At 27.0% G+C, this 22,517-nt stretch overlaps 2 protein-coding genes across 2 annotated transcripts; one reads left to right on the top strand and one right to left on the bottom strand.

Moving 5' to 3' along the window:
• Positions 1–244: 244 nt before the first annotated feature.
• Positions 245–2,922, bottom strand: LOC101243947 (U-box domain-containing protein 27-like). The gene has a single exon (XM_004249841.5). The coding sequence runs from the start codon at positions 1,818–1,820 to the stop codon at positions 558–560; it is 1,263 nt and encodes a 420-aa protein (XP_004249889.1). The 5' UTR covers positions 1,821–2,922; the 3' UTR covers positions 245–557.
• Positions 2,923–14,271: 11,349 nt separating this feature from the next.
• Positions 14,272–15,224, top strand: LOC104644446 (protein IDA-LIKE 2-like). Its single transcript, XM_010314166.4, has one exon. The coding sequence runs from the start codon at positions 14,544–14,546 to the stop codon at positions 14,790–14,792; it is 249 nt and encodes an 82-aa protein (XP_010312468.1). The 5' UTR covers positions 14,272–14,543; the 3' UTR covers positions 14,793–15,224.
• The last annotated feature ends 7,293 nt before the right edge of the window (positions 15,225–22,517 follow it).

Below are 22,517 nucleotides of genomic sequence, written 5' to 3'. Positions count from 1 at the left end.
TTTTTATTCAACCGAGGTATTTTTTTATAAAATATTTTTTCTAATTATATGTTTCTTACTCAATTTATGATCGATTAAATTCGAATTTACAATACTTTTATTTAAAGTGCAATTCCTTCATGTGAGTTTAGTATTAAGTACAAAATGTAAGTTGCATTGAACCATCGTTTTCTTCTTTTTTTTTTTTTTTTACAAAGTAGAAATGTACTATACTACTAACTCTTATTAAAAGCTATTGAAATTAGTTGCCAACTTGTTAGGTTCTTCACTAGTTATCAAATTGACCAACAAATATGATCATACGTAAATGATATTTTCAGGTAATTTTCTAAACATACGCGACTATAGCTAAATTATGAATTACATGAATTATTTTGTGTTTTCAATTGCGTAAATTGATCAAAGGTAAAGAGTTTTTTTTTAAAAAAAAATTGAAATTTCTTCTCATTCTTTTTGCCAATTCTATATATCTTTTCTCAACAAAATTGCTTTATATGATTTACAAAAATGAAGGAAGAGGCCCCCAAAGTTATCAACAATAAAAAATTAACCCCCAATCAAAATGGCATGATGTGAGTAGTTTTAGTATCATAGCTAGTAGAAAGACAAGAAACTGCTTTGGAATTCACTCTAAAAACCTTCAGTAAATCGGCGGCCATTTGTCTCACCGCCGGCGAGCAATTACTTTGTAACAATAACAATATCTTCGCCATACCGTTACTCTTCGCTACCGATTCCTGTGCCCGGTGATCCCGGAAAAGGCAACACAAACTCCATAGAATCGTTACTGCATGTTCCGTTGCTTCGTTTGATACTTTCAATACTTTCTTCACTATCGCTTGTACACAATCTCCGTCGTTACACAGTTCTAATCTTCCTTCTTTACAAGTAGATATCAGTTCTAATAATCTCAATACTTTATCTGTTAATCCGGTTCCCATCTCCGTTGTCGACAATGCTTTTCCGACTGATTTCACCGCGCCGGCTTTTACAAGCTTCACCCGGTTTTTACGAAGCATTGCGAGAGAAATTAAACAGGAAACAGAGACTTCCATTAAATCGGGATTCCAATCGGTATTGATTGTTGAAAAACTCAATAAAACTGAGTATAAATCGGAGTTTTCTGATAAGGATGATTTAGCTTCGGAATCGGTTGATGTGATGAACTCTAAAGCTTTTGACATCTCCATTTTCAACTTTGAACTTCCATTTCTCAGAGCAAATATTATCGCCGGATATATATCGTTTGCTTTCCCGATTTTCGATAAGGAACCTCGTTCAACCAACAGCATTTTCCATAGAGGTACAATTTTCTCCACAACTTTAAGATTTTTAGGGTTGTGAACAAGGAACGAAGTGAGAATCGCGAGAAAATCACTCTCCGCCGCTACAGAAGCCACAAATCGAAGATTCTCAGCTGATTCTTCTGAGAAACCTAAAAGCTTCGATAACCGATCCGAGTTCACCTCCAACTCAGAGTGAACTCGGAATTCGTTTACAAACTGTTTAATTAGCTCACGAACTTGATCGTGACTAACTGAGTTAACTCGGTTAGACTCCGTATCGGAACGCTGAGCCCGGACCGACTCAGACCAGATCTGGATGAGTCGTTGTAGTGTATAGTTAGGTACAAGGTCCTTAGTTTGTAGCACTTGCATGGTGGCCGGACATGTATTATTACCGCTGTCAAGCCACCGCTGGATGCTACTCCGGTCATAAGTAACTCCGGTGCATAAACTCACCGGAGATTTCATCACGTCGAGTGATATCGGACACCGGAAAAAACTCGGCACCGTTACGTACAGATCATCCTTCCGCATTATTTTAGAGAGAGAAAGTCACAAATGCACAATTTTTTTCAATTGTTCGGTGGGTCAAGGTTTTTTTTTTTTAGAGAGAGAAAGGAACAGAGAAGAATGAGAGGTGGGGGAATTGGGAAAGAAGGGGTTTATGAAGAAGAAAACAGAGTCAAAGGAATGGTGACGTCATTTAGTGGAAATTCCTTTGGCTTTTTTTTTTATTTAGTTCTTTTATTTTTTAATTCCTTTTTCACTTTTTTTATATATATATATATTTTTTATTTTCGCGTTTTCAATTGAAATTAGAAAAATAACATATATAATAAAAGTTATATTGCAATAATTAAAAATAATATTATTTATTTATATTAAAATAAATAAAGTAACATATATTGAACTGAACCGATGCCGATGTTTTATATTGGTGAAATGGTCAATGAAAAGATGGTTTTTTTATTCAATTTAAATGGGAAAAAAAGTTAAGCACATTGGGTGTTCCAATGAGGTTCTTTTCTTTTAGTGTGCTTTGCTCATTGCCATCCAATTTACAAGCTTCTTTTTACTTTCTTTATTTTGTTAATTAATTTAAATTTGGATTCTTTTTAATTTTTTGTCTTATCTAAAGAATATAAACGATTAATGTACTTCATTGATGGTTAAAATAGTTTTTGAAAGATCAAACTTTTATTTTATATGAGGGAATTAACAAGTACAGTCTCTCCCACTAGTTCATAATGATTGTACGTGCGCCATTACTGTAAAAGTTGAAGTTAATCCTTTTTTTAATTACTTGTTTATCCAAATTTAGATGCTCCCAATTGCATTATTGTATAAAATTACTCATAGTGGAAAAAATGATAGCTTTTACGAATAAAATATCAAGGTTAATTTTGTTTTACCCCAAATATAAGCAATTAAAAAGAAAGTAACGTTCATTTTCAAAGAAGTAAGACAGATATATTAGAAGTATATGAAACGTATGTAATAAGAGTTCACTTTAGTTCGCGGGTGAATATCTATGTGCTCCATCTCTAGTGAGGATGTTGTTTATTATCGAAGAGTTTCACGAGAAAAAAGTTGAATAATTTTATATACAATTTAATATCTCTAATTAAAATAAAAAAATAAATACTTATCATCCCGGTACAATTCGTATTAGTATTAAAAGAACTATATTGAACTTACTTTGGATTTAAGAAGACAATTTATTTTCTTTAACCTCAAAATTATAATTTTTCTTTAACCAAAAATAAATAAATAAAGTAGTCCTAGTTTAAACTTTTTAAAATAGAATGGGGGACCAAATTCCGGAAATTACAAGGCATAGTATTATTAGGATGGGTCACTATGGTCAAACTTATGTGGGCCTATCAAAATTAGTAGCTGCACAGAGATTTATGATATAATAATTAATTCGTTTCAATTTTTTTGTCTAATTTATGTAATATTTTAAAAAAATTATTTAAAAAATTAAAATTTGTAGGAGTTTAGTGAGAATTTACTCGAATAGCTTTGTGATCTTCTGTATGTTACTTAAAAAATATATATTTTAGACAAATAAATTAAAACGTAATGAAGATTATTTAGGTGACGCTAGAGGATGGTGGTGGGATTGGATTAGGTTCCATTCGAAATTGTTGCGTATGATGAGGAAAAGGAACGTGGGCTTATTGGGCCCACTTTCAGTGAGGCAATAAGTTATTATTTGGGCCTTTATTTAATGGGCCCTACGTATTTGTTCGCTTGGTCGGTTCGTGACACAAAACGCACGGCTGGTGATTTGCTTTTTGTATAAATATAAATTAAAATAATAAAAATATTGTGCAACTTTAGACGTATTTTTAGTCAAACCTATTTCCTCCACTTTGTTTCTACTTTTTTTTTTTTAATATATATAAAATTTATTTATAATTTTCACTTTTTTTTATAAAAAAAATAACTCCTCCATATTTTTTTTTATTTTATAACCAATTTTAGTACTCCTCTTTTTTATTTATTTTATATGTTTTTATTTGATTTAAAATAAAAAGAAAAATTAATATGTGAATAACAAAAAATTTGTAGACTATAGCACATGAAAATAGGTAAAATCTGTATTTATTTACTTTGAGGCTCGTTAAAACTTGAAAATGCGCATGTTTTTTGCACGGGATGAAGTGAGTCCGTAGCTAAGGTCTTAGAGGACGTCTATGAAAAATTTCGACCATTTTGTTTCGGGAATTCTGGATTACAAAAATTCATAGACTATATAGTAATGAAAATCGGCAACATCTGCATTTACCTGCTTTGGGGCTCGTTTGAACTTGAAAATGCATTTGTTTTCCTCGCGGGACGAAGTAGGTCCATTACTAAGGTCTTAATGGACGTCCATGATAAATTTCGGGAATTTTGTTTTGGAAATTCCGAATCACAAAAAATCTCTGGACTATAGCACACTAAAATCAGAAAAATCTACACTTACCTTCTTTAGGGCTCGTTTGAACTTGAAAATGCTCTCGGTTTTCCCCACAGGATGAACTGGGTCCATAACCAAGGTCTTAACGGATGTCCATGACAAATTTCGACCATTTTATTTTGAAATTCCGAATTACAAAAATTCATGGATAGTACACGAAAATCGGCAAAATTAGTATTCACCTACTTTGGGGCTCGTTTGAACTTGAAAATGCGTCTTTTTTTACTATGGGACGAACTGAATCCATTGATAAGGTCTTAACGGAAGTCCATTAAAAGTTTCGACCATATTGTTTTTGAAATTCTGGATAAGTAAAATTTGTGGACTATAACATACGAAAATCGGCAAAAATCTGCATTTACCTATTGATCTCACTAATTTATAGTTACTTTTAGCTCTAAATTATAACTTTTTTTAAAAAATTATCAGTGTATATAGTCTAAACGACTCCCTCGCAATTATATTTTCTATTTTATAATTGGTGGTTAAAATACTAGCTATCATATTGAGTAAAACTAAAAGGTGCATGTTTAAATTGTGTGTCAACCTAACGGCACTTACAAGAATATATACTTACAATTTACGTTTTAAAACTAGTATTTTATATATATATATATATATATATATATATATATATATATATATATATATATAATGTTAACAATGGAGTATTATTAATTTTGACTGTTGAGAAATTTCAAAGGACATTGCACTTATGATTTTTGACTTTTGATCTCAAAAGTGAAAATACATTTATACGTTTGTAATCACTAGTTACGTGTACAATTTCTTTCTACTTACTCCAAAATCATGTCATTAAAATAGCATAACAATATTAAAAAGTAAGTGTGATTTTATAAGTGAGATCTATGGACGTAGAGGCGGAGGGGATTCGCTTCTTCGGTAGAAAATATTACTATTTATATGATTAATAATTTTTTAGGTATATAGAGTAGATGTGTTTAGATTTTGAATCTAATTTCTTATCAAAAATTTTAGCTCCGCTACTGTATGGAGAGATGTGTACATAATCTTAATTCTATTTTACATATATTGAAAAATTGTCTTCAATGAATCATCGATTTAAAGGTAGTATGAGAAGAAAATATATGAGTCATCATATTATAAAAATATAGTCTTTCAATTCTACTAGTCATAATCAAGTACCAATTAGATATTTGAATCCGTCTCTTTTATTTGATTGTAATATAAAGTTGTATATTAGTGTTATGTATAAGATACAAATTACATACTTTTTTGGATTCTTTGTAAAATTTGTTGGGTTGAATGATAGTAATTAAAGATAATGATGTTTTTCGTGCGGTGGATAATGATGGCTTGTTGTTTTAGTGATGTCAATTTCAATGTTGTCTACACTCATTTCCAATTATAACATTTGGAATAATCCAATTCATACTACAATTTATAGGCTATGATTTCAAAAATATGTTTTTTTCAAGGTATATATTGATTTAGAGAATAAGATTGAATCGAAAATTATGTAAACTAAATTAAATTGTGAAAAAAAAATTAGTTAGTGATTTTGATATAAAATTTCTTCTAATTTGGTCTTAAATCTGAATCAATTGGACTTATGCGTACATATGAACCCTCTTCGCTCAAAAATAATTTTGGTTTAAAATAACTATTTGTCTTGTGTAATCTAAAAGAACTAAGAGATTTGATTGTGTAGTTCTTTATAAATTTCTTTTTAAGTTTTAATTTTATTCGCAAGAAATTAGTTTTTAACATATAAATTATCTAAATAAAATTATTTTCTTATATTTAATTTATAAGTGTCATTAAGAGATTATTAGTAGAAAGAAATCAATGTAAATGAAGTTAAGAATTTGAAAAGAATTGAGGGAGCAATAAATGACTTCCATCTAACATTTAATTTTATTTTTTTTATTATCTCTCATTTTTTATGAAAATAAATTATTTTAAACCGTCCTAAAACACTAGAAATTAAATTATCATTTAATAATTTTTCAAAAAATATTATTTGTTGCTACGAGATACACTTTGAATATTTGCAATATTAGAAATAATGAAAGACTTTTGCTTGGCAAATAAAAATCACCTAATTCGAAAATTGGAGGAACTTGCAATAATAAATATTGTAAAATGATGAATGAGATTCCTTCCACCAATAATATTTTTATCGTATATAAGTTGTTCAACGAACAGAAGAAATAATCACGATATTTTATAAAAAGATCTCATATTCCAATCATGAAAATTAAGAAATTTTTTATGTAAAATACTTTTCAATTTATAAGTCTCGAATATGAATTAATCCCGACTTTCAAACATTAAACGGTCAAACAATGAAATTAATAAATTAAAATGGGGACCATATTGAAAATTATGAAATACAAAAAAGAGACACAAATTCTAGTTAAGTTGTTCTTGTAATGTAACAGAAAAATTCAAAGACAAAGACCTAACTAGATTTGACTTACCTAACACATGAAAACATTATCAATAATAATAAATGCTTTTTTTTTTGCTTGAAATGAGCTGTTTTTTCAACCAATCAAATAAAAATAAAGTTCAATATTATTATATAGTGGTTTTGTACCATACGGCAATAATTTGTAAATTTTCCAAAGTCAAATTTAGGAAATATTCCAGCCTATTTTTGCTTAAACAATATGAAAATTGTGGTTGTTATAATGAAGTCACAAAGAGCTAGTCTTCCACCCACCTTACTTACATTTGGAAGACGTATATAACAAACAAATAGGTTTGTCTATGTTATTTCTAGGAGAATATTATTATGATTATCGTAAATTAGGATAAGAGGTTAATATATGTAGCGTTATTTTTATTTTTTTTAGATAAGTTTTAGTGGTAATTTGATGTATTATATATGTTTCTTCCATCATATAACAATATCATGACTATTCTCCTAGATTAATCTAGTCATTCTTTCATTGTTGTTAATATATATTATTTTTGTGTATTTGTTATTGTATTATTTCATCCTTGTTATTATTCTTTTTTGCATTTCGTTTCGACTGTTATGCATTAATTTTCCTATTATTTGCTATATTTTTTTATTTATGCATTTTACATTTCAAACTATTTTGATATATGTTAGATATATTGGAAATTGTATAAAGAACCACCGATAGATGTGTTACAGCGGACGGGGCGACTTTAGGATATAAATTTTTTTTTGATCGAGAGCGCTTTCTATTCAAATAACACCTTATGCGATGTGAATCTAAATTAATCAAACTTTAATATGAGTATCGAATACCGTAAAAATTCAGGTATTAACCCAAAAGTGTTATTAGGATGTGAGCTCAAGTTTATAGTGATCTTGAGATTTTATTGGCTATTTTTTTCCCCTAGTTCTAAATTGATATGATCCTCAATGTCAAAACAAATAAAACTTGTGGCCACTAATATCTATGGACATCATAATTGTTTAGATGTGACATTACTCTTATAAAGTCAATTAATTAGAGATTCATGTTATAAATTTCGAGTTTAAATAGTATTATATTTATATATAAAAAATATTAATTTAAAGAGATAAGTTTTAGGTGAAATTATTAACTAGTAACCATATAAAATAGTGATTAAATTATAAATTACATGTTTATATAAATATAAATATCTTTAGATACTATCAGTATATATAACTTTAATTTTTTGAACACAAAATAAAATACTCAATCACGATATTCAATTCGTCAAATGTATAATAGAGGATAAAAAAATTAAAGTAAGTATAAGGTCTAGTAATTTGACTTATTGGTACTAGTAAGTTTAGTTAATTAAATATTCTAGGTATATATTATAAAAATTAGGTTTGACTATATTGAAAAGAATATATTACATAACATAATTTGCGCCGACCTAAAACTTTATAATAAATCTGATCTAATCTAATCTTAGCTCACATGCAATCTTTGAATTCAGACATCTATATATGTATTATATTATTAAATGATTCATAGGGGAAAAAATATTCAAACAATTTGACCAATTTATTGTTTTAATATTCATCCTTGCGTTGTTTTCTACAATCAGTATCTTGTACTTGAAAAATCTAACTAAATTAACATTTGTTTGTGTTTGAAGTTCTATTTTAAAATATATTTTTTCATTATATTATTCATTGGGAGGAAAAAAATCAAACAATTTGACCAACTTATTATTTTAATATTCATGCTTGTAGTATTTGAATTTAATCAGTATCTACTACTAAGAAATTTAAATTAAATTACTATATTTTTATATTAAAAGTTTTTTTTAAAAAAAAATTAACATAACTAATTTCATTAAATTATTTAATAACAACATATTCAGTAAAATTTCGTTAGTGAACTAAAGAAGGATAGATTATATACGAACTTTACTTTTCCGCTTTGCATTTTTATTATAATATGTTTGTATAATTGTGATACACACTTTAGAACTCACTCTCATGAGATAATGGCCAATATGTTTGTTTTTTTATTTTTACAATAAAGTCATATAAACATTACCCGCATAACAATTATAAAAAATTGTTTTTATTTTCTTTTTTTAAAAAAAAAAAAAATTGTTTTATTTAAACATTTATGTAATTTTTTAATATTTATTTGGGCTAAATTAATAAGGCTTTCACGTCTTTATAATTGGGTAAGTTTATATTAATGGGCTTTCTACAATCGCTAGAGGCCCAAATCTATCGCCACCAAGCCCATAAATTATAGTAACCCCACAACTTTATTAGATTTCAGCATAATAAAATATATATTGGATAGTAGCTTATATTACTTAACTGTTTTATTTATATTTTAATTATTCAGATGGTATGTTAAACCATACACATGAATCCAATTATAGGTATAATAATTGAATATTGGATTATACATTTTATGTATTTGGTGATTCTAGTAAAATGAAATTTGAATACAAGTTATGTTGGAATTAATTATGTTAAGATTATTTTTTATTGGTTATTTTGTTTGTCAAATATGCATGGTATAAAATTTTAAGAATAAGTTGTTTATTTATAAAAAAAATATCCCTAAAAATAAGTTGTTTATATATAAAATAGTGTTTAAGGGATACTTTTGTTATTTTACATTCTTATTCCGAGATAAATATTTCACGTTCCAACTAAATTGACTTTGAACCAATCACCCTATATTATAATAAGTGAAGAATAATGTGTAATATTTTCGTCCAATTTAAATGTTTTTTAGTATTTTGTCTTAATCTTTTAATTTGTCAAGCAAGGACTACCCAACTAATATGAATTTAAAACTCTAGTTAAATGAAATTTAATGAGTCCTCCATCTACCTTGACAAATTATATGAAGAATTTAAACACTGAATCTTTAAAATGTAAAATTCCAAGGTCAATTTTTATCCTTTTTTTTTTACCCCAATGTTTGATTTATATATTTACTTTTAAGGGGAACTTTTCCTATTTATTTTAAGAAAAGAAAAAGTGAAGCACATTACACCTTTTTTCTTATTTTTACTGTATCTCTTTGGTAAACACAATCATACTAGAGGGAAAAATTAGAACAATCTTTTTTTCTTTTTTCCAATATTGTTGCTTTTAATTATCGTGATAGTTAAAAGGAGATAAGTTGTCAATAACTTTAAATTATATCGATATAGATGACAATGAAATGGTAAGTACTTCTTTCGAAATTAGTGATTTCTAATTCGAACATTTGTTTTATTTTATGAAGTCGTTTTTGTTGGAATGTATTTTATCTTTCAATATAGAACACTCGATATCAATTTGAATCTAACTTTTTACATAATTAGCTAGAGATTCGTAATTCGAGCATTAATTATAACTTATGAAGTAGTTTTTATTGAAAAGTTTTTATCTTTTAATGTGAAGTGAAATTTTTCGACACCAATTTCAGTTCAATCAAACCTCAATGTAGGTACCAGACTTCACATAAAATACAAACAAAAAGAAACCCTTTTAACTTATGATATTTCTACAATTATTTTTCAAGTTAAATGTAAGATGGGGAGTAACTTGTAATATATCCAAAAAAAAATAAAAAAAATTAAGAATGGTAAAATTTCTTTTCAACTTTTCATAGGACCCCATTATAATCAAAAGAAGATTTCAAATCAATGGGACCTAGTTTGAAAACTTTGATTGATTCATCAGAAGAAGAAAATATAATGTTTTGAAGTCAATCAAAGAGACACTATTCTTATACCAAAAGTCCCATCTTTTATAGAAGTAATTAAATGTTACTAACTCTTCCAATATTTAATATTTTTGGTCACCTAATATATTATAGAATCCCCCCCCCCCCCCCCAATAAACCCATTATGAAAGATCATTCACTTGACCTTATTTTGGTATTTTGGTCTAGCATATCCCTCAAAATAGGACCTTCGATTCAATGAAAATGGTAAAATATTGAGTTAGTGTAATTATTAGTTACCTTTATGACTTCCATATATAATATAAAATTATTATATGTCGTGAATTAGGTTTTTTTTAATTATTAAAACTAGCTAGTAATATCACGTAATTGGATAGTAGGTTAGTGGGGGATGGAGTGTGATCTTGCTTTGCATAGATCGTTGCATAGCATTAGTACTCATATATGTTGTCGATTGGGTTTTGATGATCACATTATTTTTTTGGTAGACTTTACATTGCTTTATTATTAACTATTATCATCTTTTCATTGTTTTCTTCTTTGTGGAACTTGAGTTCGATATATTTGAGCAATTTGAAACAGTCTTTTTACCTTCACGAAATAGTGATAAATAGTGATGTACACTTTATTCACTCTCTCCATACCCCATGTAGTAGAATTTGCTATCCTCTTTTCATTGTTTCCTTCTTTGTTTACTTGAGTTTGATGCACTCGAGCTAAAAGTCTTTCTGAAACGATCTTTTTATCTCACCAAAGTAATTACGATAAAATATTTGTAAGGTTCAAATTCAAAAAAATTATGCAATGTTCTAATAATTAGCTAGCTAGGATAAATTTTAGGGTTTGATAATTGCAAGTCATAATAGAGACGTTTGAAACTCACATCATATATCTAGGACATGATAACAACGTACTATACGATAAAAATGTTTAGCAAAAAACAATAATATATATACGTACGTCTTAAAGTATTTGTGATAGACAACGTATATAAGTCATGCATTACATGACTAGAGTCGTATTTAAATTACATCTCACCTTTATTTAGGCGTAATACTTTAATTAAAAATGAAAGAAATCTATTTATTTCATTATAATATTTAAAATGTCAAGCTTAAGAAAAATGTGTTTACGTATTTACAAATAAAAATAATGTCATTTTCTGCGGAGGTGAATTCAAATAAACTACTCCTCGACTCTTACAAGCTCCACTCCTGTGTATAACCTACAAATCATAATCGTGAAAGTTATCATAAATACTAGCTCTGTGCATCGAGTTGTCTAATTAATATTTTTTTGTCGATATTTTTCTAATTTGGCCCACCCCACCTCAACAAAGACTTTATCAAAATAAATATAAAAAATTGTCCAACAAAATCCTAAATTAAAGGGAACTCTCTAGCAGAGTGAATAGAGTCTCTGTCAGAAAACAAAATCTCTGTCCTTTTCTTTTATGCATCAAAATCAGTACTTTTATTGACCTTCTAACCTTCCTCCCATAACCCTATTCTTCTAGCTACTCTTTTTCTCATCTCAAATTTAATAATGATTAGACATTTATTCACATAACAATATTTAGGTTTATGAAGAGAAAAAAAAAACACATTCACAATTAAGATTTAGAATTCAAATGAATATTTGTTGAGAGGAGGTTCACTAGTGCTAATTAGTGATCGTGCTTAATCGTATCCAAAAGAAATAAGAGATCATGTACACATCGTTCACTAAATCTTCTTTTTCTAAAACATTTTACTGTGAACTAGTATTAATTTGTAACATTTAATTGTTTAATATTATGTGAAAGACGAGGACATGTCGATTTTCATATGTCTCGGTGCCATACTTCTATAGTTAGAGACTTTAAAATATATATATATATATATATATATATATATTTTACTATGTACTACTAGTACTAATTTGTCACCTTTAATATTATGTACATTACATAAATCAAGTTGCTTGAATTTTACTATGTCCATCTTCAAATTTGCTATACTAAATAAGACAAAATGGAACTATTTGTAGTATGGTTTTAAGAAGTTGAGTCTGAAAACAATCAACAAGCATGTATATGTATATATATATATGTATATATATATTGGAACTATTATCAAAGGGGTAGGTTCTGTAATTAATGCTGGAAAAAGTACTATACATTAATTAGAGTATTATTTAAAGAAACTTAAGAGTAATTTTAGCCTTTCATTTATATGTATAAACCATGTATAATAACGTGGCTTTTCACCTGCTTAGTGCATATCCTGCCATAGATTGCGAAATATCATTTAAAGGAATTTAATTAATTTAGATCTAACATATCGTACGATAGATTGTGAAATATTATTAAGTAGAACTTATTTTGTTTATATCTAACATATTGTACGATAAATGTTATGATTATAGGTGATTGAGACACTCGGTTAGAAACAAACGTAACATCTATTGACTATTTAGCAGTAACAAACTCTTTCCTAGAGTCTTATTTGATTTATAGACTTTGTATTCTATATTTTAGACGTTCATATATAAAGGCTCTTGTTTAAACATTTTAAATTATTTTAGATGTTATCTAGTTAGACGCTTTTAAATAGCTTTTTAGGTATTTATGACCGAGAATAGTATTGATTTATTTCAATTATAGAGTATAATACAAAATGTTTGTTTAGCTAGTAGATTATAAATGGTTCACACAAAGTAGGGTGACAATCATATTTTATTCCAATTAGGGAGCGTGGCAATATTTAATAGAAATGTATCAACAATCTATTAATTAATTTTAAGAAATTTTTATAATTCTATAAGAGTAGGAATAAAATGTATCAATACATACATATTGAATTACATGGAATATATGTGTAAGATATATGAACTATATTTTATATGGTATACCTTTTTATTAGCCAAATATGTATATAGACAACCTCTCCAATTCGTCTTATCGTTCAAAACTCTTTAGGTTAAAACTGATAATACAATATAAAGTGATCATGAATATAAGCGAAATAAAATAAATTTCTTTTTATCGGCCATATACATAAATAATCTGTCTAACTTGCCTTTGATATTGAAACTCTTTAGTTTAAAGTTGATAACATAGTTTATGAAATTGATTTTCATTTCTAGTAAAATATTGAAAAGAAAGTGATAAAAACATGAGATTTTATTTATATATGTTTAGAAGGAAAGCATCAAATCAAAGACTAGCAAAAGGAATAGTGTAAAAAGAGGGGACATGATTTCCTTTTTTGTGGAACAGTGCCAAAGAGCCTTAGTTGTCCATTAATATTTTAGTAGGACCAATCACTCACCTAATCCATAAAATGCCATAACCCCCCATCTCTTCTCCAACATACCCCTACCCCCAACCAAAAATAAAAAATAAAAATTGATTTACTTACACTAATATAATTATTTTCATTTTTTATGTTGGTATTTGATAAAGAAGGTGAAAAAATAAATAAATTTGAAAGTTAAAAGGTTATTATATTTGATGAACTAAAATAAGTAGTAAGTTAAAATATATTATTTGATTTTTCCTCCAAAGTTTAATATATAAATTGAAATTCGATTAAATCTAAATTCGTATTGAAAAGTCTCAGTAAAATGCTCTCATACAAAGACAAATTTGTAGCTAAAGATATTTGAACTTGAGATATTTTTTAACGACGAAAAATACTTATAACTCTATCAAAACCCTTGTCAGTATATTTTACTTTATTAACCTAGAATTATAACAATAATTATATAAAAGGATATATTAAGAGTATTAGTCTATATAACTTAAGTTTCTTTATTAGTGACGTGTTCAAATAATAACGATATATATACCTAGAGTGAAACTTGAAAGAATAAAATATACGTAGATTATAACTTTGAATCATTTCTTCTTTCCTTTTTCCATTTCTTTTTCCTTTTTATTAATCTTTTTCCCCCTTTATTCAATTACCTATCAAGTCATTACTCTCTATAACCCAAACCAAATGGCCCCCTTTCAAAAAGCCTTATCAAACTTTTCAAAACTTTCTACTTCATATGTCTTCATTCTTCTTCTTCTTCTTTCTAACCTTATTTGCCAATAGATTTACATATGTTTTCTTCTTTTTCTAAATTAGCATAGTGATTTAAGTTTCAAGAATGATAAGCTTTTTCAGAAGAAAAATACTTGTCTTATGGATGGCTATTATATTAATCTCTATTTTTGGCCATTTTTGTCATGGTTCAAGAAGCAACTCACAAGTATTCAATACAATAAATAACCAAAGAAACTCTTACAATCATGGCCATTTTTGGAACTTATTGCCAAAAAGAATCCCAATTCCAGCTTCTGGTCCATCAAGAAAACATAATGACATTGGTTTAAAGAGTACTTGGAGATTACCATGAAGATTATTTCAAGAAATTAAATATTGCCAACTTCTTTTTTATTTTTTTGGGTACTACTAATCCTTCTTCTTCTTCTTCTTCTTCTTAATTTCTTGGATGAACACATGTACATTTTTTTGGGTAATTTTAAGATCTTTTTTTTTTGTTAATTGACTTAAGGGTATTTTGTGTTAGGTTGGTTTTTTTTTTTTTTGGTCATGGTGACTAGAAGGGATATTAAATGAAAAGGGGAGAAAAAATTAAGAACATTTTTTTGGGTTTCTTGGATCAAAATATAATTGATCATCATCTAGCTAGCTTAGGGGTGGTTGGGGTGGGGGTATTTTGGTCTTTATTAATTAGTATGCTTTGAAAAGCTTTGTGTATGTAATTTATGTATACATAGAAGAGATCATGATAATACAAGATGAAATGACTTTATTTCAAGTTTTATTTGAATGTTTTAATTTTTCTTTGTCTTTGGTATCCTATCTTGTATTTGATATTTGTTTTAGGGTTTGACAAGTTCGATTTTGTATCAATATGTCTCATTATAAATATATATCATAAAAAATGATCCAATTTTCAAAAATTTGAATTCAGAATCTCTGTATAATTAAAAAAGAAAAAATTTATCATTTCACTACGATATTTGGTGATGTTTTTTCATAATTTTTGAGCATGCAAAGATCAACTTCACAAAAGACTTTGGGCAATTAATTACACCAAAATTTTGTGTTGTTTTCTTTTTTTTTTTTCACGTCAATTATTTTGAAATAACTTTTTTTTCTTCTAAAATTATACGTTTGTAATAAATAAAATTTATCTTATATTAAATTGACAGTTTTATGCTGATTCGCAAAAATTCCTTCTTTTTTACATATCAAAATTGAATAAGATTAGTTAAATATGATGAATAGACAAATTTTATTTTGATTATCGCTTTATTAGAATCCTCATTCTTTTTATATAACGAAAAATTTAAATTAAAATCAGTCTTAACAACGAGAACATTTATTTATTAAAATAATTAATAAAAATGATTTATTTTATTTTTTTTGTTTTTATGACTAATAATGTCAACAGTAAAAGCTACTAACTCCTATTTATTAAGTCGTACTGATACTGATAATAATATCTAAGGTTATATATATATATAGATACAGCTGCACACGTAAACTATTTATTTATTTAGTACTCATACCGTACTCCATACCAAATTAATATATAATAATTAATGTCATATTTCTATTTTAAAATAATTTTATTTCATTTTAAATATTATTTAAATAATTAAATTTATTTTACTTATTCAGGTGAAAATTATGTTTGCTTCAAATTTTCATGATACCCATTTCATCATGTAAATTTTTTAAAAAATTCTTTTCAATTATTTTTCACGTTATTTAAAAACAGCATTTGACTATAAAAAAATTTCAAAACACTCAAAGTCATATATTCTCTATTTTTCAAAATTTGCTAATAATCATGTCAAACACTCATAGTAAAGATCTAGGTTTAGTGAGTATTTACTATAAAATATAATTTTGTCATATTTTCTTATTTGGATACGTCGATTACTATCTTGAGATATCTGTTATTTTTCACGATACAAATATCGATTACAACTTTGATATTTTATTATTGTTATATTCGATAGTATTTTTACCCTTTTTTGTCAAAAAAAATTTCGTATGTGTATTTGTTCATTAATTATGTGCCAAAAATGATTCTAGATTTGTGTATAATTACACAGGTTCTTTTTCATTACTTTAATCACTACAATGAGCAGTTAAAAGTAAAGTTTCACCGATTTTCTCGAATATAATTAGTATAGGCGTTTGTAATGATTTTAAGACAAATGTGTCCCCATTATTGTTCATGATTTTCCCTACAAAAATTCCTATCATAAAAACCAATACTTTTAGTTTCTTTTATTTATTTATAAAAAAAAAATCACTAAAAGAGTTACACTAATATCAACATGAATTGTGATAGAATGATTGAGATTCCTTTATTTTTAATCAGATGTCTCGAATTTAGATCCTTATAATGAAAAAAATTATGTCAAAAGCACAACCTCCAAAAAAAAGTAGGTCGTGAAATATGTGCATCTGAATTAATTGAACTTCAAAATCGGAGGATCAGAAATTCGAGAAACTAAAAAAGAAAGTTACAATTGAGAAATTATGTACTACTACTTGCTTTTAAAATAAAGCATGGAATCCAAAGTTTGAAGAGAAAAAGTTTAATTAAGGGAATAAGAAAAATGAGGAATTATTGATAATAAAAATTAGAGAATGTAATTGAAAAGCAAATTTCTTGAGAATTTAAAATTAGGTGTTTGTTTATTTTTGTAGTTATAGTATAATCAAATAATGGACCCGGAATTATTGATAAATTAAGTGTATCTGGTTAATGGAATACAAATAAATAAATGTCTTTATCTCACTATATGTATATGATATAACAAGAAATTGTCCATGTAAATTGCATCATGTTTATCTTTTATATCCCTTAAAAAATTATTTTTCGAAAGATATTTCACTTTATTTTATTTGAAAATTAAAAAAAAAGTGAGCTATATATAAATATCAACTTTCCTTTATATATTTATATATATATAGGACTAATAAATATTTTCGTGCGATTAGAATATTTTTATTTTAAATTTATCAAAATAGAATTTTTTTTCAATACGATAATCTTTATGATATCATCGTAACTTATTATTATCACAAACGCTAAGTCTTCATCGTTTAAGTTTTACAAACTTATGATTTATGATGCTTAGTCTTAATTACTTGTTCTTATAAATGTTGTCTTCTATTACGATCTAAAATAAATATAGTTTTACTACTCATTTTTGCTTAGTTTTAACTTGCTTAATACTCTCGGCCTTGTTGATAATTATCACGAATTCATAATTTAAGTTTATGATATGTATTATTCATTTTCAACACATATATTGATCTATATATCGAGCTTTAAAAGCGTGTGTATCATGTAAACTTAAATCATGCTAAACTTGTTAGTCGAGAAGCTTGTTAATCTTAATTGATCTACCCCCTAGCTATATGTATAGTTTATATCCAATGAGGTAGAGTTATTATGATATAATACTTATAGTATCTTTTAAGTAATCCTTTGTAACTTTGCATTTACCAACAAGCAAAACGAATCCTTTTATTACATGCTTTCGGCAAAAGTTAGATTAAAATAATTTTATATTCTGACCAAAAAAAATTAAAATCATTTAAATATTGCAATCCTTAAATCTATGGATTTGTTTCTAAATATGTTTAAGGGGACCCCTCTTGTTTAGGATTATGCTAACATAAATTATTTGACCACTATTTTAAAATACTAATTCCTCAAATATTTTATTGTCATTCATATTATTAAAAAAATGTTTTCCACATTTCAAGGCCAAAAGTAAAATATAAAAAAACTAAAAGTTTCCCTAAATAGCTGAAAAATATTATATTTAATTATGAAACTGCAAATTTTTTATGGGTTCAACAGCTTTTTGAGAAATATATTAATAGTCAATGTGGTTTATATTTTGGTTTTATTTTAGTTGAAATGACAAGTTAGCATAGTCAATGGGCCATTGACTAATTAATCAAGGATTTATAATTAAGTACCTTATCCTTAGTATACATAAATCTATAATTTAATTAAGTTAAACAATTGATCATATTAACATATGGACAAACTTTAGACTAATTGTAATTTAAATTAATCTTTGCTTAGTTTAATCTTCTCTAATTTTAAGCAGTTAATGATTTAAAATATAATTGATTAAATTTAAATTGATCATCTTAATTGACATTTGGATAATAATTTATTCAAGCCGAAAAAGACATATTTGAAGTCGATGTTAAAAAAGAATAGTATACTTAAAATTTGCAATTTTGATATCTTAAAAATAAATTTGGAAGTACTAATAAAAAATTCTAAACCAATAAAATACAAAAACCTTAATTTTTTTTGCTATACTAGACTAAAGTTTTTTATACTCTCTTTTAATTTCCCTAATGATTGTTAATAATTTTGTATAATGACTATAATCAGGATTTCATTATGAGTACACAAAATAACAGAAAGTGAAAATAATAAATTGATACTCCTCAAAATAAGTACCACTAAAATAAAAAAAAAATATTAAGAAATTTATAAATATAATAGTTTATTAAATTATCTTTATTTAAAAATGTTGAATACAATTAAGAAAATGATGTATATTTTTTAAAATAATATACTAAATTATTTTTATTTGATATGTTGAGATTTGAGAGTTTAGATTGGTACCTGTGACCTAACAGTAATTTTGTTTTCATTGTCAATTTTCTTTAATGAGTTTTATTAATCATAATTAATTATTTGACCCATGTGCATTTTATGTCACATGAATGCTTGATTTAATTAATCAGAAAAAGTGGAAAACAAAAGATGTTCTTACATCAAATTATTTTTGAAATTCCTAATGAATATTATTGCTGGCGGCAGGAGTTTTAAATATTTTAATATTACAATTTCGTAATTTATTTTAGCACAAAATTTAAAAATTATCTAAAAAAATTTATAATATATAAAAATTATTTTAAAAATTGTATAACTTTACACAATGTTTGCTAAATGAAAAAATATGTAATTAATTTTTAACCGACTGAAAAAGAAATAGATCGGATAAATTGAAATAAAAAAAACATATTGTATTAATTTTTAAGGAGATGATTAATTATATCCATCTAATTAATCTTGTAAAAGTTCCATTTTTATATGCACTTTAAACCACACATTTAATTGTCTGGATTATAGTTAGACTCCAACCAAGCAAATACAAACTCATTGCTAATGTCAAATCAAATATGTCACAAATCACAAAATTATACATCAAATGCCAACTAAATTAAATCCAATTCAATCAAATCAAATACTTAATGACTTTACAATTTTTACATCAAATCAACCAAATACCTCATTTCACTTCAATCCAAAAAGATTTATTCAATGCCAAAGAATCATGTCGTCCCTCCCTTGATTAGAGTTCTCGAATTCGACCTTTGAGTAAGAAATATCTTTGATATGAAGTGTTTTTTCCTTAATGTGATCCTACACAACTCAAATTCAAATTAGCTGACTATAATGCAAGTATAAGACACCAGACTAGATCGCTATGAAGCGTTTTTCCCTAAATGTGATCCTACACAACTCAAATGCAGATTAGCTGGCTCCAATGCAAGTATAAGACACCAGACTAGATCGATCGTTCAAGTATTTCAAATTGAATAAAGGAAGCGAGACATATAGATCAAGTATATTGAATTGAGGGAATGGGATTCCTGTGTACCTCGAATTCAGATTAGTCGGACTCAAATGCGAGTATCAGACACCGAATATTCAACCTCTTGTTTCAATATGGGCTCTCTATTATGTGGGCCAAGATTTGACAGGTGGATAAAAGGCTTCTACTTCTAATGGGCCCATTTTTTTACTTCTATGAGGCCCAAAAGACATTCTAAACCATGCGTGATGATTACTTCCTTTTTTACTTTTACCCTTTTAATCTTTTAATTAATGTTTTTAATTATCACAACTTTAAATTATCATAATGTTTTATATTATGATTTGTTACTGTTAATTGTTCAATACTTTTCTACCATCATTTATCTTAATTTATTATTATTACTACTTCATCTTTTGGTGATTATGAAAGCAATATTGGATTTGGCGGTGCAATTACTAATCACCAATTAAAATTCATTATTTCAAGATTTTTTTTCACGCGTGATTTTTTGTTTTTTTGTTTTTGGCTTTTTGTATATTATTAATATATTCTTTTCAAATAATTGATTGACAAGAATATTGTCAATCAAATACCTCGTGTGTGTGAGCATGTGTGTTTTGTTTGTGTGCAAGAGAAAGCTTGTCAAAGACGGAGCTAGTAGCTTATGTGCGGGTTCGATCGTACTCAGTAAATTTTGCTAAATAGTAAAATTATGTTAAAAAGCTCACCAATATGTAAATATTAAATTTAGAATGCAGCTATTATCTCTTAAAAATCATCTTTGTAAAATTTAAAATTCATAAAATTTTAATTTTAATTTTATCTGTACTACGCCGTTGGGCGTTTACAAAAACACGTCGGCGATGTCGACGGGTCGAGTGAGGCAAATGGCAGGCGGACGCCGAGGGCGTCCTGTGGGCTTAGTAGGCGTGCTGCGTGGGCGCTTGATGGCATGCATGACTCGTTCGTGCTACGTCGTTGGACGTCTACAAAAACATGCTAACGATGTTTGCGGGGCGGCTGAAGCGCAAACTCGTTTTAAACACCGGGGGCGGCGCTCGCTCGTCGCGCGCCTCCCTCCCGTCGCCCGATGCGCGCGAGTACATAAAAATTTAGTGACAAAGAAAATATATATACATACAAAATAGACCTTTAACCTAACATTTTTAAAAGGTTCAATTGGGACCAAAGTTTGAATCCCACAAATTTCTTTTTATTCACCAATACCAAATGCTATTAATTAATTATAAAAATACCATAAATGGTTTCACTTAGATGGTTTTCAAAAAAAATTAAACTTATGGATAAAGTTGAAAACAAATAGAAGCTTCAATTGTGGCTAGGGGTGGTATAGTTTGGATCCAATTAAATTCTATTTCTTTTTTAATTCAACTTTTATCCTTGTTAATTAATAAAGTAGATTGATATATCATTTGAAATATACACATGTAAAAATAAATCATGAATAGAGTATTTATGCACAGAGTTAGATAAAACTAAGGGATTCATTTAAATTTTATTCGATAAAAAAATGAGAAAATTATATAAAATAGCAAATTAATAATCTAAATTAAATGGAATAGCTAGGGTTTGATTTAATTGTGCTCCATAGCAAACGTTGGCAAAAATTTGCCAGCGTCTCTCTCCCAGAAGTCTCGCTCGCCACTCTCCCATTCTCGCCTCTCTCGCTTTATACACAGAAGTGTATAATTTCTGTTTCTGTTTTGTATAAAGCGAGAGAAAATTGTATATACACATGCAAAAATGTATATCTTCGTGTTATACACTTAATTATATAATTTACAAACATTTTACTTCAAATATTGCAGAGAAAAAAGCCAAAGAATTATACAATTGTGAATTATACAATTGCAGTGAAATACAATTTTTTCTAGCTTTATACAACAGAAGTGTATATATTGTGTTTCTGTTATTGTATAAAGCGAGAAAAACATATATCTTCTTGCTATACACTTATAATTATGCAATATACATACATTTTAATTCGATTCAACTGTATGCAAAGCTAATTATACAATTGCAGCGAAATAGGCCAGCGAATTATACAGTTTTTATGTTTGCTATGGAGCGCAATTATGCAAAGTTTGCTATATTATACAAATATGATTTTTTTGTTTGCTATATGTGAAAGTTGCCCTAAAAAAATTACACTATTTTGTATAAAATTATAATATTTTTACGTATATAGAGTATTTATTACTAAATCTCTTTGATTTACATCATGAAATATATTTATAAGGCGGCATTTAAATCAAACTACTTGAGATGGGGGAGAATTATAGCTTGATTTAAGTCATTAAAAGTAAAATTGGTTGTGTGGGAATAAATAATGATGATGGTGAATTATCAAAAAGAGGAAAAGGTTTAAATTTTTTTTATCTTACTTTAATTAAAAAAAATATTTTTAAATTTAAAGTAAAGTTTGAGTGGTA

Source organism: Solanum lycopersicum, chromosome 11, assembly GCF_036512215.1.
Source record: "Solanum lycopersicum chromosome 11, SLM_r2.1".
NCBI classification, from domain to species: Eukaryota; Viridiplantae; Streptophyta; class Magnoliopsida; order Solanales; family Solanaceae; genus Solanum; species Solanum lycopersicum.
This window is presented reverse-complemented; position numbering and strand designations above follow the sequence as displayed.